This window comes from Merops nubicus, unplaced genomic scaffold (assembly GCF_000691845.1).
Source record: "Merops nubicus isolate BGI_N331 unplaced genomic scaffold, ASM69184v1 scaffold13847, whole genome shotgun sequence".
NCBI classification, from domain to species: domain Eukaryota; kingdom Metazoa; phylum Chordata; class Aves; order Coraciiformes; family Meropidae; genus Merops; species Merops nubicus.
This window is the reverse complement of record NW_008619658.1, coordinates 1-14,835: the sequence shown is the minus strand read 5'-3', so window position 1 is coordinate 14,835 and position 14,835 is coordinate 1. Positions and strand designations below refer to the sequence as shown.

The 14,835-nt window shown below is 43.0% G+C and overlaps 1 protein-coding gene across 1 annotated transcript; it reads left to right on the top strand.

Moving 5' to 3' along the window:
• Window positions 1-207: 207 nt before the first annotated feature.
• ZFAND1 (zinc finger, AN1-type domain 1) lies at window positions 208-12,848 on the top strand (the record flags this gene model as incomplete). The annotated part of the gene is made up of 7 exons (XM_008943875.1): window positions 208-250; window positions 2,162-2,201; window positions 2,555-2,682; window positions 2,769-2,860; window positions 3,660-3,784; window positions 12,306-12,461; window positions 12,608-12,848. Coding segments are annotated over 7 exons (755 nt in total), but the record flags the coding sequence as incomplete, so codon positions are not given.
• Window positions 12,849-14,835: the final 1,987 nt, after the last annotated feature.

Here is a 14,835-nt window from a genome sequence, read left to right as displayed (position 1 = left end):
CCAACCTTACTGATTCTGTGATTCTATGACTGAAATGTAGTCGATGCTTGGGTTTGGGGATTATTTTGATTGGTGCAGTTGCTAAATGTCCTTGTAAAGATACCCATGCCATAGGTAAGTAAATGTTAATCATGTAGAAATTAAGCTAGAAATTATTAGCAAAAAAGGACCATGTTGTTTAACTGAAAATAAATCTCTTTGTTTCAGATTTTCTCCCTTTTGTATGTGATGGCTGTTCAGGTGTCTTTTGGTAAGTTCATAGAATCCTAAGAGTATCTCAAATGGGAAGGGATGCATAAAGGATCACTGAATCCAACTCCCTGCTCCTCGCTGGACTACCTAAAAGTAAACCATGTTACAAAGAGCACGTATATGCTTGGTGCTGTGATCACTCCCTTGAGGAGCCTGTTCTAGTGACTGACCACCTTCTCAGTGCAGAGCCTTTTCCTAATGTCCAATCTGAACTTCCACTCGTGCAACTTCATTCCGTTTCCTCATGCCCTATCACTGATCATCAGAGAGAGGAGATCAGCACCTCCTCCTCTGCTGCATGCTTTGAGGAAGTTGCAGACTGTGATGAGGTCACTCCTCAGCCTTCTCACAAGCTGAGCAAACCAAGCAACCTCAGCCACTCCTTTTAAGTCTTGCCCTCAAAGCCTTTCACCATTTTGGTCACCCTTCTTGGGACACACTGCAATACTTTGGTGTCCTCCTTATGCTAAGGTACCCAAAACTGCACATAGCAGTCGAGATGGGGCCACACCAGTGCTGTGGAGATTTGGACAGTCACCTCCCTAAGCTGGCTAGCTATGCTGTGTTTGATGCACCTCAGGACACAGTTGGCTCTTTTGGCTGTCAGGCACACCGTTGACTCATACCCAACTTGCCATCAACCCAAACGCCCAGATCTCTTTTCAGAGGGCTGCTCTCCAGAGTCTCATCTCCCAGTTTGTGTGTATAGCCAGGATTGCCACATCCCAGGTGGAGAATCCTGCTTCTGTTAAATTTCGTACGATCGGTGACTGTACAGCTCTCTAGTCTGTCTAGGTGTCTCTGTAGGGCTTCTGCCCTGAAGGAGTCCACAGCTCCTCCTAGTTTCATATCATCAGCAAACTTACTTAATGTACACTCAATTCCTGCATCCAGATAGTTTATAAAAATGTTGAAGAACACTGCCCTAAAATGGAGCCCTGGGGAACCCCATTGGTGACTGGCCACCAGCCTGATGTAGCCCCAATTGCTATTAACTCTGAGCTGGGTCCATCGTCCCGTTGCCCACGCGTCGTGCTGTGGGCTTGTCTGGCTGCATGCTGGACATTTGATCCAGAAGGGTACTGTGAGAGACAGTATCAAAAGCTTTGCTAAAATCCCAAAACAACACATTTGCTGGCTTCCGTAGGGGGGTGATCTTGTCATAAAAGGAATGTCAGTTTTCCTGTAAGGTCTCAGTGTAGCAGTTGTGTAGGCCTAAATGTTGTATAAAATGTTCTATGACTCAATTCAGATACATTCAGTTAAAAATAATAATTGTTTCATTGAATTTGTTACTTTTTGCCCAAGCGGCTGTTGTGGAGCTATGAAATTAGGGGGGTTATCTTCAGAATAAAGGTATATTACTTTGAAGTGTGTCTAGCGCAGACCCTGTTTTTTTAAACTTTGTAGGGGAGGGTGGGTATTTTTCTTATAGAAAACCAGTTGAAGTTTCTTTCAAGGTTCAAGTGAGGGCCTGCACTTTGATTTGCAGTGCTGATTAGCAGAGGGCAGCTGAACTCAGGTAGTCTGAGGACAGGTGTCACTTTTAATATGTTAGCAGCCTCCAAGGGATTGCTGCTGCTGTGGAAGGTGATTCAAAATCTATCGAAACAGACAAATTCCAGTTGCTTTGAGCTGAATTATTCAGCATGCTAATGTCCTTATTCTCTTGGAATGGTTTATTGTCTTGGGGCATAAGTTCCAAGAGCTATATGTTTTACATAGCAGGAATAAGATCAATCTGTTCAAGATGTAAACTGCATAGGTGAGAAATTTTGGAGAAGATTTATCATTTAATTGAAGTGTTTCCATGATAAAACTTGCCACTATTTGAATGCTTACATGTTTCCACATGCAGTTTTCCTGAAGCATTGATAACAGTGTTGTGTTTTCTTCCCTTGCCACCAAGCCTTCAGCACAGGAGCCGGGAAGCTCATGGTTGCTCTGAGGTAATCCAGTATACAGCTGCCTTAAAATGCCGTGCAACTGAACCAGCTTTTTTTGCAGAATAGATATATATGCATAGATTAGAAGTATGAGTTATTTAACGGAGGATGTGACAAGCTTTAAAATATTAATCTATTCTTTTTCTGCCCGTCAGAACTAAATTGAGTTTGGGTAGAATGATGTTTCTTTTTCTAACTCTGAGCTAAACTTAACCAGGAAAAAAGTAGGTGATAATTGCTGAACTAGTTTTGCCTATAGAATGGTGAGCTGGCACAGTTCTTTTGGAAAGCTGGGGTAGTGACTTGTATCTGTAATAGCTGTTTATTTACACACAATGTTTTGTATTAATGCCTAGGTGAATATAAAAAACAATTCTGTGAAACTGGATGAGCACAGATCGTACCCATGCTCATACAAGGACTGCAACGGAAAGGAGCTTTTGCCAGTTTTATGTCCCTACTGTGAAAAACGTTTTTGTCTGAGGTGAGTAGAACAGAGGGTTTTAAACATCAGTACTGATTCATTAGTGCATAGAAAAGGTAATACAAGTTTTACACTGTTCTTTACAGACACCGACATCAATCAGACCACGAATGTGAGAAACTGGATGCACCTAAACCTCGAATGGCTGCCACTCAGCAGCTAGTTAAACACATTATAGGCAAGTACAGTGGGATATATATTCTACAGTTTTCTTCAGAAGGCTATTTGAGCTTCTCATCTCCTCTTACTGACCAAATAAGAAGAAAGTAGCAGGGCTTCTTGTTTAAATAGCCCTAAACTCATGTGTCAGGATGTAATACTGCTCGTCTAGACTGAGACAAGCCAACCGCAGCACATATCTATAAGAAGAATCTTTAAAGATTAAATAGGTTTCAGACTTCTTTCAGAACTGTCTTGTTCTCATTCTCTAAGTACTATAATGTAATGAGTTGTACCTAGCTATTCTTATTTACCTATTAATTTATGTACAAATAGTGCAATTGTATCATAGTGGGTGTGCATGCTGGTCTGTTAGCACTGTACTGACACAACCAAGATGGCAAAAAAAATGTGATATATAGCTTAATGTTATCATAGCTTAATCTTTTGCAACTTTTAAACAAACTGTAGGACAGGAGAGAGAATAAAGGTCACTGCCTAACTGGACAGTGGGGTTAGGTGTAGAAAGGAGGACCTGCCACTTTTACCGTACAAATGCTGTGATGGCCACAGGAATAGAAACTTGGGAATTTTGAAACCTGTGTTTACTTTGTGATAGTGTTATTTTTCAGTGTAAAGCAGTTCTACTAGAACTGTAACAAGTCTAAATATTTTTGAATAGAGCTATCTGATATGGCCTCAGGACAACTTCAAAGGGATGGAAAACTGGAGATAAAGTGAGCCCAATAGACTAATTCCAAGATATGTTCAGGAGACAGTCTGAATCATCACACTAACAAAAATAATATTGTTCTTAGATTCTAAAAAAAATGAGGAAGCAAAAAGCCAAAAACGTAAAGGAGCAAAGAACAGTGAGACAGCAGCAAAAGTGGCATTAATGAAACTGAAAATGCACGCATGTGGGGACAAGTCCTTGCCTCAGGTCAGTCATATTTGTTTTCAATAATTCACTTCTCAAAGGAAATGTGAAGTTTTCTAAATGTCTTGTTCTTCATCTAGTTCCTCAGCTTGGTTTTAGATTTAATTCTTCAAGCCCACAATCATTGATACATCTATTTCAGCCTCGTAAACACAAACGATCTTGCTAGGCTTACGTTTGTTGTAAGGTGACTGTCAGAGTTTGGAGCAGTCAGGTCAAATTCCTTTATTTTATAGCAGAAGTGTATTTGCCCACCATACACCTGCCACTCAACCCTGCAGGGACAGGCAGGTTCTTTTAGGCATCCTTGGCAGAATGATGATGGCATAAGTTGTAGTTCCAACTAAAGCTTTCTTTTTTTGACAGACTTTGAAGTAGCAGCATAGCCTAGAATTTTATGATCAGACTAGCACAGAATTTTCATAATTGGCATCAGTACAGCCCAGTTCTTAAATAGCGTAGCACAGGAATTTATAACACAGCTTAGCTCCTGTTTTCTCATCACCTGGACCTTCTGGAGGATGGGTCAAATCTTAATACTTGGCTTTCAGTATCAATCTCATAGTCATCATCTAGACTCAAAACATGAAGAAGAACACGAGTCGAGTAAGATATAGCACAAAATAACATCATTCCAGCAATGTAGTGAGTGTTAACTAAATACGATGAGCCCATGTTCTGAAGTCAGGCAGCCAGGACCACAGCCAAAATGAGGCAGTGAGCAGACCTTCTGAAAAGAGTTGCTTTTGAGCTAGCTGGTGAAAATCACAAACTTGTCATTGAATGATGTTTATATCATATTCAATTTGTTTAGATTTGTTAGTGTAAAACCAAATGGTTTTTAACAGTATACATAAATCTCCTTGTGACACTGAAAGATAATCTAAGGCCCAACAATTTTGAATAGCTGATTGTCAAAGTGAACCAGTTTCTGATGGCAAACATTTTTTTAAAGCATCTACAGTAGTATTTTGGACAATTTCAAGTGTAGCAGAAATATTTACGATAACTCTTTCCAGCTTATCAATACATAAAACTTGGAAACAATGCATGCATAAATTCATGAAATTCCATCGTTCTTCTTACCAAGGGGATTTGATCACAACATGCTTGTAGCATACAGAGTAATGCTTGTGTGAAAAGAAGTTTAATTTTTTTAGTGAAGTGCACAGGGAGCAAGACATGTTATGGTACAAGTACCTGTCCATGGTGGTGGCAGGCTTTTCTAGACATTTATGCCACAGAGCCAGAGCCATCAGGGTGCTGGAATAGTAGGCCACTGATCTGGTACCGTAGAATTTCTAGGGAAGCATTCCTCACACCATTGATGAGCCTCTTTTTCATTGTCAGGATGATACAGTTTAAGCAGGTGAGTGTGGCACATTCAAATAGTGTGAAAAAGAGTTGATGTATGTAGAGCCAGAAGTGTTACTCCAATTACAGATACTCCAGTTGTCATTTATTCTTAACCAGCTATTGCTCTGTAGAACATAGAAGTAGGACCGGTGAAATTATAGTAGCTTTGCCAAAATGTGCCATTTGCAGCCCATGTGAGATTCCAAGGTGGCAAAATTTTTTTCTAATCACTGATTTGTTTTTACAGACCCATGTGGATCTTAAATTGGATTCATTACAAACTCTGGTTTGGTGGTAGTGTATCAGCTGCAGCCACGTTTGTGCCCGGCTGTAGAGCAGGGTGTAATCACAACTGCTTATTTGTCCTGCCCAGGTGGAATATGTGTGTTGAGGCACTACCGTGCACTGTGGGGTCTTAAGACTGTAAGAATGTGCGTTAAAAGGTTGAGTTTGATAATCTGGAGTAGCATGCCAACAGGTTCAGCCACCCACCCAGAATTAGCATCTGAAGATTGAGGGTGGTGTAAGCAATACCAACAGTTTGATTCATTACATGTTTAAGAAATTATGTTCATGAACTGAATGACACAATTATCCCATTCCTGAAATAGGGAAAAAAGAGTAAGGATAAGGACAATACAGTGAGTGTTGTGATCATCTTTTTTCAATTGAGGTTTCCACAAAGTTCAAGTGATGATTCCTTGGGTGCACTCCAGGTTTGTTCAGATCAAAAAATCTGTCCAACTATTGTTCATTACCTGGAGCAATAAGAAATTACTCATTCTTGGGAATTATCCAAGCCTCAGTGAAAGTTAAAGAGATCCCCCATTCAGAAAGTTTTCACTATGCCCTTTTCTCAGGAGTTAGTAAAGTGACAGATATTTTAACTATCAAAGGGTACTTAGTAAGAACAGTGTAACCATGAGAAAAACGGTGGGCTGACAGTGCCGTTTTAGATGTTTTATGGGTTGGAGAGCAGAAAAGTGATCTTGTTCCACTCAGCATCTGCTGGGTGTTTGTTAGTTATTTAAGCATCAAACATCATTTACTAGGGCTTTACCCCATTTTCCTGTATAGAAGCTTTGCCCTAGAGCTCATTTTAGTAGACTGTTCCACAGCGTGACTGCACCGTTACTTTGGGGTCTGTAGGACGAGTGGAACACCCAGGCAGCTCCGTGATGTTCACACTGTTCCTGGAAATTATGTTTGTTTTTTTTTTCAAGAGTGCCAATGTCAGACTGCACAGCAGAGGGCATAGGCGTGTCAGCAAACCACTGAGTAAACCCTGACAAAGGGTGAGACCATGAGCTTTCCAGCAAGCAGAAACTTCCCCCAAGCCTGGTACTATTTCAGCCCCAGTAAGAACATAATGCCACACTTTGGGTGTTCAGGGGAGAAGTCCAACATACTCAATTTGCCAAGTGGACCAGGGGATTTATTTCCTGCCCCCTATCCATTTGGTTCACAGAGAGGTGACTTCCTGGCTGGGGCCCTGGCATTTTTACTTCATTGCGAAAATGTTGTTTCAGTCACCCAGTTAGTGTTGCCCTGTATCCAGCTCACAGAATGTTTGTGCCAGATATATTTAGGTTTCCTAGTCACATTTGCTGTTTTCAGGGAGCAAGGGAAGGCAAAAGGGAAGTTCCAATTTTGCCTTAACAATTGAGTAAGGAACCACTGCTCCCTTTACTGCAGTTACTAATATTTTCTGGTGTTTGAGGTATAGCTCCAGGATATGATTCTGCTTTACTCATGTATAGCTGTGCTCCAGTACCTATGAGGAAGTCAGTCTTTAATTTATTGTTTACTGTGGCCCAAAGAGTGGGACTTGGTCCTTGAGCAGCAGAAGGCAGGGCCACCTGTACCTCCAGTCCAAGCCCCTTGTCTAGTTTCTCTGCTCTCTGACAGGAGGTAAGTCAGGATATTTCTGTGGTTTAAAGGGGTTTCCATCTATGGGAGGGCACTAGGTATGGATGGCGATGGCTTTCCCTCCTTTTCCCCCTCCTTCGCTAACAGTTGATAGTCAAGCTGTGGAGCAGGTCACCAGTGTACCCCAATGTGTGCAGGCACGCCACCACTTGTCCCACTTTCAGTTTGATTAGGATGTCTCCAGATGGTATTACATTTTTTTATTTAAGTTAGCCTGACAGCTGCGTGGGACACTTGTCCCGCCTTCAGGTGGGAGCAGGGCAGTTTGAACCTGGCGCTGCTCCCTTCCTACCAGAGGGTCAGGGCTTAGTTCTTGTGTTTGCAGAGTACTTGTGGAAAAGGAATTTCTGCAGGTAAACCCTGGAATATTTGCATAAAGATTAAATTCCTTGACCCTGCAGCTCCTTCCCCATCAGCCCTCAAATCAGAGGATGCAGGAGGAAGTCAAGGACTAGGTTTGTGACCTGGGACATCAGCTCAATGCAATGAGGTTGTAACAGCAGCCTGCGATTACGCTGCCTGCAATTTGTTGGCCTCGTTCCTCGCTCTGACCTTGTAATAGCCCCTATTACCAGGGGTCATGAGCAGGGGGTGCCAGTCCCACGTGGCAAACCCATCTCAAGGGGGTGCTTTTCGTGCTGGGTCCTGAGGGGCTTCTGACACAGGCAGGGTGCAGTTTGCACAGCACTGTACAGTCAGATTGAACTGTCTCATATGAAACTGAGCTTTGCGTTCTATAAAGCGCCATTGTTGCTTCTGCTACTCAGATTCAGTAGACATGTATTTCATTTCCAGATGAGATACGAAGGGCCTGAGGTCAGTTGTTCGTGTCTTTGGGTTGGAACAGTTTTGACAGTTGCTCTGTATTGCTTTCAGCCTTTAATTTCTTTGTTTCTTGAAATATTTCACAAATCCCTTACTGTTTTTCACTACCATGGCCAGTCAAACCTGGCATTCAATTTTTTTCCACATACCAGGATTATGATGGCTTTAGAAACACCTTGATTCTTTCATCGAGTTTCACATTAGATCTGTACTTATGCATTCTCTTAAAAGAACTGTATTTAAATTACTTTTCATCACATTGTTATTGAAGCACACCAGGTTTTAACCCTGTTGCATTGATTTTGTAATAATGAAAACATTCTATGTGGTAATCCTATTGTTAGGTCTTATCTTGTACATTTTATGATTTTTTTTTTTTTAAAACAACTCCAACTATTCCATTACTCAGCTCTCTTATGAATTTCTTTTCTTTATATATATAGTTAGTCATGTTTAGAAATTAGATAACTTTGCTTAGTCAGAAGTCATAATACAAAGACCTGCTTGAAGAATTCTTCACAGATATTATTACAATAAATAGTGCTGGAGGGAAAGTGATAAGTTTCAAATATTGTGGAACATAATTTTTAAAATCAAACCCTCAGTATATATGAGAAAATTAAAGAAGTTGCTTCCTAATTCCAAAGCCAATGAGCTCTAAAAAGTGTAGCCCAGATTACTGTATGCTAATTTCTCTTACTATTCATTTTCTCACTTGGATATTAATTGTTTAATCATCTAGAACAGTGACAATTCTAATGCAATATATTAAGCCTGTTAACCTTCAGCACCTGTCTCTATTTAAATTGCTTCCTGGATGCCTTATAGCCATGTTCTGCCCAGCTTGTTCCAGTTTGATGACAGATTGTTTGAATATGAAGTTTCTGGAATGCCTCTTAGGCAACTGAGTTCTCTCATCATTGTATGGAGAAGATTGATACATTTTTCATGGAAGTGCACAGGAAAAGGACAGGAGGCAGTGGGCACAAGCTGCAACGTGTAATTCCAGGTAGATAATACAAAGAAAAATCACAGTGAGGGTAGTCAGACGTTGGAAGAAGCTGCTCTGAAAATTTGCAAAATCTGTATCTTTGGGATGTTCAAAAATGGACTGAATCTGACTTGGAGCAACCTGATCTGCCTCTATAGTTAGATCCAGCTTTAAAGTTCCCTCTGCTTTGAGCTTGATTTTGGACCACATGACATCGGAGATACTTCCTGACCTTTCTTGTTCTATGATCAGGAAAGTCAGGCTATCTTTTCTCAGGCCTCTTTGTTCAGATTCGCTTTCTACAGATGGTTGCTTGTCTTGATGTCAGACCTGATATGAGTTAACCTTCTTGAGAGTGACCAGCTCAAGACAGGAAGGCCACGCTGCACAATAATGTTAGTTATTGTGTTCCTGACGGACCAATATTTTAATGGATATGGCACAGAAATTCCAGGAGGCATATCCCATAGTTTGTGATACAACAGTAGAAGGAGCTGTTTTGTGAATCGGGTTCCAGTGAACTGTAGGAGACTCTCTGACCATCCTTAGAACTGAAGGAGCAACTGTAGGAAATTGGTGGGGCACTGAGAGCAGCTGAGTGAAGTTAGCATGTGTCATAATAGGGTGGTGTCCCGATCCGATGTCGGGGAGGTTTCGATATGATCCCAAGAGGCGAGATTAAGACACAAATGAGGTCAAATGCCGTATACCCAATGCAGTTTTTATTACAAAACAAGAAAAATGTTAGAAAAGAGTAGCGATAGGACAGAGTGAAAATAAAAGGCAGAAATGAAGCAAGCGGTCGGTAGAGATTCGCCAGAGCAGTGACCACCATGGGCTCGCAGCGCGCCGTCGGGTGGGAGCCGTCTCAGCTTCGGGGGTGGGCGGTGGAGCAGCAGCGAGGCGGCGAGCAGGCCGGAGATCCGTGAGCAGGCCACAGGAGAAGGAAAAAAGCTCTCCGTTGGGCCCGTGAAGGAAAAAAAAAAGAGACCCAGAGCAGTGTCCGCGCCAGTTTTTATAGGGTCCGAGCTGGGAACTGACGTCACGAGTCCTCAGGCCCATGCAGGTACCACGCGTGTGTCGCCTGCTCGAGGTGCCCTGCGTGACCCCAGGCGGAGGGGCTGCCGGGCCTGGGCACAGGGCCAGTCCCATTTGCACACCCGCGCTGCACCTCCCCGGGCGGGGGAGGGGGCAGGCCGGCAGTGTGCCCTGAGGGTCCTCTGGAATGGCCCCTGACTCACACACACGTGTTTGGCTCCTCTCAGCGTGGTGCATGCCCAGACATGTTCTGCCCAGTTCACACAGCTCCTCCACAAGTCCAGTCCTCCATCCAAGGCTATCTTTGAGGCAAACGTTCATGGCTCGGTCCTTCACAGGTGGCTGTTGTGTTAGCTGTTTTACGTTGTGGGCATGTACATTTGCTTCCCTTGCCCCTTTGTAATATTCCTGGATGTTGAAGGTTTTTTGTTTGTGTGGAGAGCACTCAAGATCCGAGGAAAATGCACAGGCTGAAATTCAGAGTCAGTTTTATGAACATAGCTGGGGAAGAGTAGTTCTGTACTTTTCTAGGGAAGGCATAAATCCTTCAAAAAGTAGACTTCTGTCTTGTGTGCTAGCATCTGACTTAGACTCAGTAAGGGTAGTCTGACCTGATGAATATACCAGTCATGCTTGCTCTATGTCTCTTGTAAAATGTCAAGAAGAAGCAAACCTGAAGAAGGGATTGGCCCAATCCTGTTCAAAATCTCTCCCTCAGAGAATCAGAGAATCACAGACTGTTAGGGATTGGAAGGGAACTCTGGAGATCATCTAGTCTGACTACCCCTGCCAGAGAAGGTGTGTCTATATCAGGTTGCACAGGAACATGTCCAGGAGGCTTTTGAAAGTCTCAAGAGAAGGAAACTCCACAACCTCTCTGGGCAGCTGTTCCAGTGCTCTGTCACCCTTACAGTAGAGAAGTTTTTCCTGATGTTGAGGTGGAACCTCCTGTGTTCCAGTTTGTTTCTGATGCCCCTCATCCTATTGCTGGGCACCACTGACAAGAGACTTGCCCCATCCTTTTGACACCCACCCTTCAGATATTTATAAGGGTTGATAAGATCCCCTCTCCACCTTCTTTTCTCCACCCTAAACAGACCCAGGTTCCTCAGCCTTTCCTCATAAGAGAGATGGTCCAGTACCTTAGTCATTCTCATAGCCGTCCACTGGACCCTCTCCACTAGTTCCCTGTATCCCCTGAACTGGGGAGCCCAGAACTGGACACAGCACTCCAGATGTGGCCTCACCAGGGCAGAGCAGAGGGAAGGAGAACCTCCCTCGAGCTGCTGGTCATGCTCTTCTTAATGCACGCTGGGATACCATTGCCCTTCTTCACTGCAGGAGCACACTGCTGTCCCGTGGTTAACTTGTCCACCAGGACTCCCAGGTCCTTCTCCATGGAGCTGCTTTCCAGCAGGTCAGTCCCTAACCTGTACCGGTCCATGGGGTTATTCCTCCCCAGGTGCAGGACTCTACAGTTGCCCTTGTTGAACTGCCTTAGGTTCCCCTCTGTCCAACTCTCCAGCCTGTACAGGTCTCACTGAATGGCAGCTCAGCCTTTCGGTGTGTCAGCCACTCCTCACAGTTTTGTATCATCAGCAGACTTGCTGAGGGTACACTCCATCCCCTCATCCAGGTCACTGATGCAGATGCTGAACAAGACTGGACCCAGTTCTGACCCCTGGGGAGCACCACGAGCTACAGGCCTCCAGCTGGATTGTGCTCTACTGATCACAACCCTCTGAGCTCTGTTGTTCAGCCAGTTCTCAGTCCAGTTCACAGTCTGCTCATCTATCCTACACTTCCTGAGCTTACCTATGAGGATAAGTTACTCTGGAAATTTCTTAAACAAGAGTTTCAGTCTACTAGGTATTGGAGGAGCGTTTAGAACATGAGGGGAGGAGGAGCAGGCTAAGGGGTTAGCCAAGCAGGAGCAGAGCGCTGGGTGGTGGAGCAGGCGCCTGGAGAGTGGTGAATGGTTCCGTTTGCCGTTGTGTTCCAGCTGGAGGCATTGCACTGCTCCCAGGAGCCACCACTGCTTACTGAACGCAGCCTTCTCCGCCCAGAGCAGCTGTCACTGTCTAGTAAACCCAGAGCAGACACCTTTTCACATCTCTCCCTACGTAAGAGTCTAGCTCTGGGACTCTAGCAGAAGATGTTTTCTCCAGCTTTCTGAACTCACTGTCCATCATACATGTGCCTGCATCTGGAGAGGATGCGACTTATATTCTGCAGTAAAATGGGGCCTTGGTCCTGATGGAATAGAACAAGTTTCAGTTGGCAATTTTGGGGTTGAAATTTAAGTTTTTTTACTGAAAAACTACTACATTGGAATTATGTGTTTCTTCTGTGAATAATTTTTTGTTATTTTTCATGTTTTCCTAGACAGAAAGAATTTACTTTCAAGTATTTTTACCAAAGGGGAGCAAAGAGAAAAGCAAGCCCATGTTCTTTTGCAGTAAGTGGAGTATTGGCAAAGTGGTAGATTTTGCAGCTTCCTTAGCAAGCCTTAAAAATGACAACAACAAATCAACATCCCAGGTAAATCAGTAGTAATAACAAACATTTTCCAGGTTGTTGGGGTTCAATTTGGGATTTTTTTTACCCTTTGGTTGCTCCCCCACCCCACTTCTTGCATCTCAGATAGGCAAATCTTGATGTTAATTTCTGTGCTGTTTATCTTACAGAAATTGAGATTATGCCATACTGCCTCTGGAGAAGCCTTGCCATTTGAGCATGTGCTGGAAACGTGGCTATCTGATAAAGACTATCCATTGTACAATGGTGGAAATATAATTTTGGAGTATCTTGATAATGATGTTCTATTTATAGAAGATACGGAGTTGTACTTTAGTTAAATAGTAAATTATCACAAAAAAAAAATTTTTTTTGGAAGTTTGGTGTTCAAACTAAGTCCCGTTTTCTTTTCAAATTGCTGGTATGCCAGAATCTGTCCTCAGTTGCAAAGGCACAGTTGCCATCAATTTCTCAATTGCTTGACTGACAGAAGAATGATGTCCTGAAAGGAAAATAAGTTATTATAATAACTAACATTAGATACTTTCTAGACTAAATTCTTGATTTATCTGTACAATGTCAATAATATTTTCTTAAAGTTTACTTTTGTGTAAATGATGGGAAAGTTATATAATAAAATCAATAAATAATGAAAATGCAAACTTGCAGTGCATCAGTTCCCTGACAGAAGGAAACACATTACCCTATTGCAGCTCTTTTCTACATCTACAAGAGCAGATGTCACTGAGTTCAGAATCCAGCACTGCCTATGCCCCAGGCTCACATTTTCTTCCCTTCTTGTAGTGTAACAGCATTTAGAAGGAAAGCCCTATGAAGCAAAAGTAAAATCACACAGATGACTTTCTTGCGTTTCGAAGTGTAAGCATTGTGTGATTAGGGGGGGATAAAAAGAGAGCTTGAAATGATCCTTTTCTAATTCTTGCATAAAAGAGGAAGAAATATGGTAAGACAGGAAGAAACAGTTCAGCTAGAGGCATAACATTCAACAAATGGTAGTTCCATCTTAGCACTTCCAGCCTTAAGTAAGTCTCTGTTGTCTCCTCTTCAGCAGTCTGCCAGATGCACTCACCGAGTTTTAAATTCCTGTGATGGTGCATAAAGAAGTGGCGCCTCTGGGTGCATACTGTGACCTACAGAATTAACGGCTTTCTTAGCTGTCAGAGTCTTGAAACTGTTCAGTGCCCATTAAAATATTGTTCAGAATATCAGTAGCTGATGTTCTCCAGGTTTTGGATCTTCTTTGGTGGATTTCAAAGCTGGACTGTATATTCAAAGTGAACATAGCAAGGAAGAGCCACAAGATTATTTTTATCACTGTTATAGCTGTTTTGAATTACAGAAACACAAAAATGTTGCACAGAAATATTAGGGCCAGCACTTTTCTGGCCCCAAGTTCTGATATAAAACCAAAGAGCCTTGCTTCCATCTTTCTTGAACAGGCCTGTCACAACCTGAACTCCTGCAGAGGCTTTGAGCCTGTCTCTTTAAGCTAGAACTCTGTCAAGATAAATCTCTCCAGTTTGCTTTCTTCTGTTGACAGTTACTCAGGCAGTGTTTTCCCATTGGTAGGAGCTGGAAGGGCAATCCTATAGTGACAGGAAGGACAGCACATGAACAGCTGTGAGCAGAGCTGTGGAAAGCCCAGGCCAGAGCTCTACTTGCAAAGCCATACTGTGTTTCTACCACCCTGCAGTGCTGTGCAGGGTGAATAAACTACTGAGGCAAACTTCCTCACCAGATACTGAATGGGCTAGTAGGATTTTTAGCTGCCATCAGCTGCAACATGTAAGCTGTGATCCACTGTTGCTGAAATGACCTAGTGGCTTCTGATAAGAGTGCAGCATTTAGACAGAAGGGGAGAGATCTCCATCTCCCACGGCCTGACTCACTGCTAGATTGGCATGAGTCACCTCTCAACAAGTGTGAAAGGAGCTACCTTTGTTTTTCAGACACAGAGCACTTTCTTTCAGGCAATTTTCTTCATGTGCTGTTCTCATGTCCACAAGGATGTTCCAGCTTGTACGTGCACTGTGACTGAATGTGCTCGGAAGTGCCTGGATGTGTAACAGGGCCCAGAGAGAATGTTTACATTGTTCAAAAATGCCAGTATGATGCATTTCAGGGATGTTGTCCTGCCTTTGCAGGACATATACTGAAGTGAGGAGAAGCTCTGTGGGGAGCACAGAGGACATAAGGAACATTGTGAGTCCTGTGAGAAACGAGTTTTGGTTGAGAGAGTTGACATTAGGGAGAGAGGTGTAGTCAGACCTGCAGGTGGAGGTGGACGAAGCACCACTGTCACCTTGGCATTCACCAGTCTGGATTTGGTGTTTTGGCTCATTCAGTTACCATGTGTCACGAACCAAGGGACGGAAAT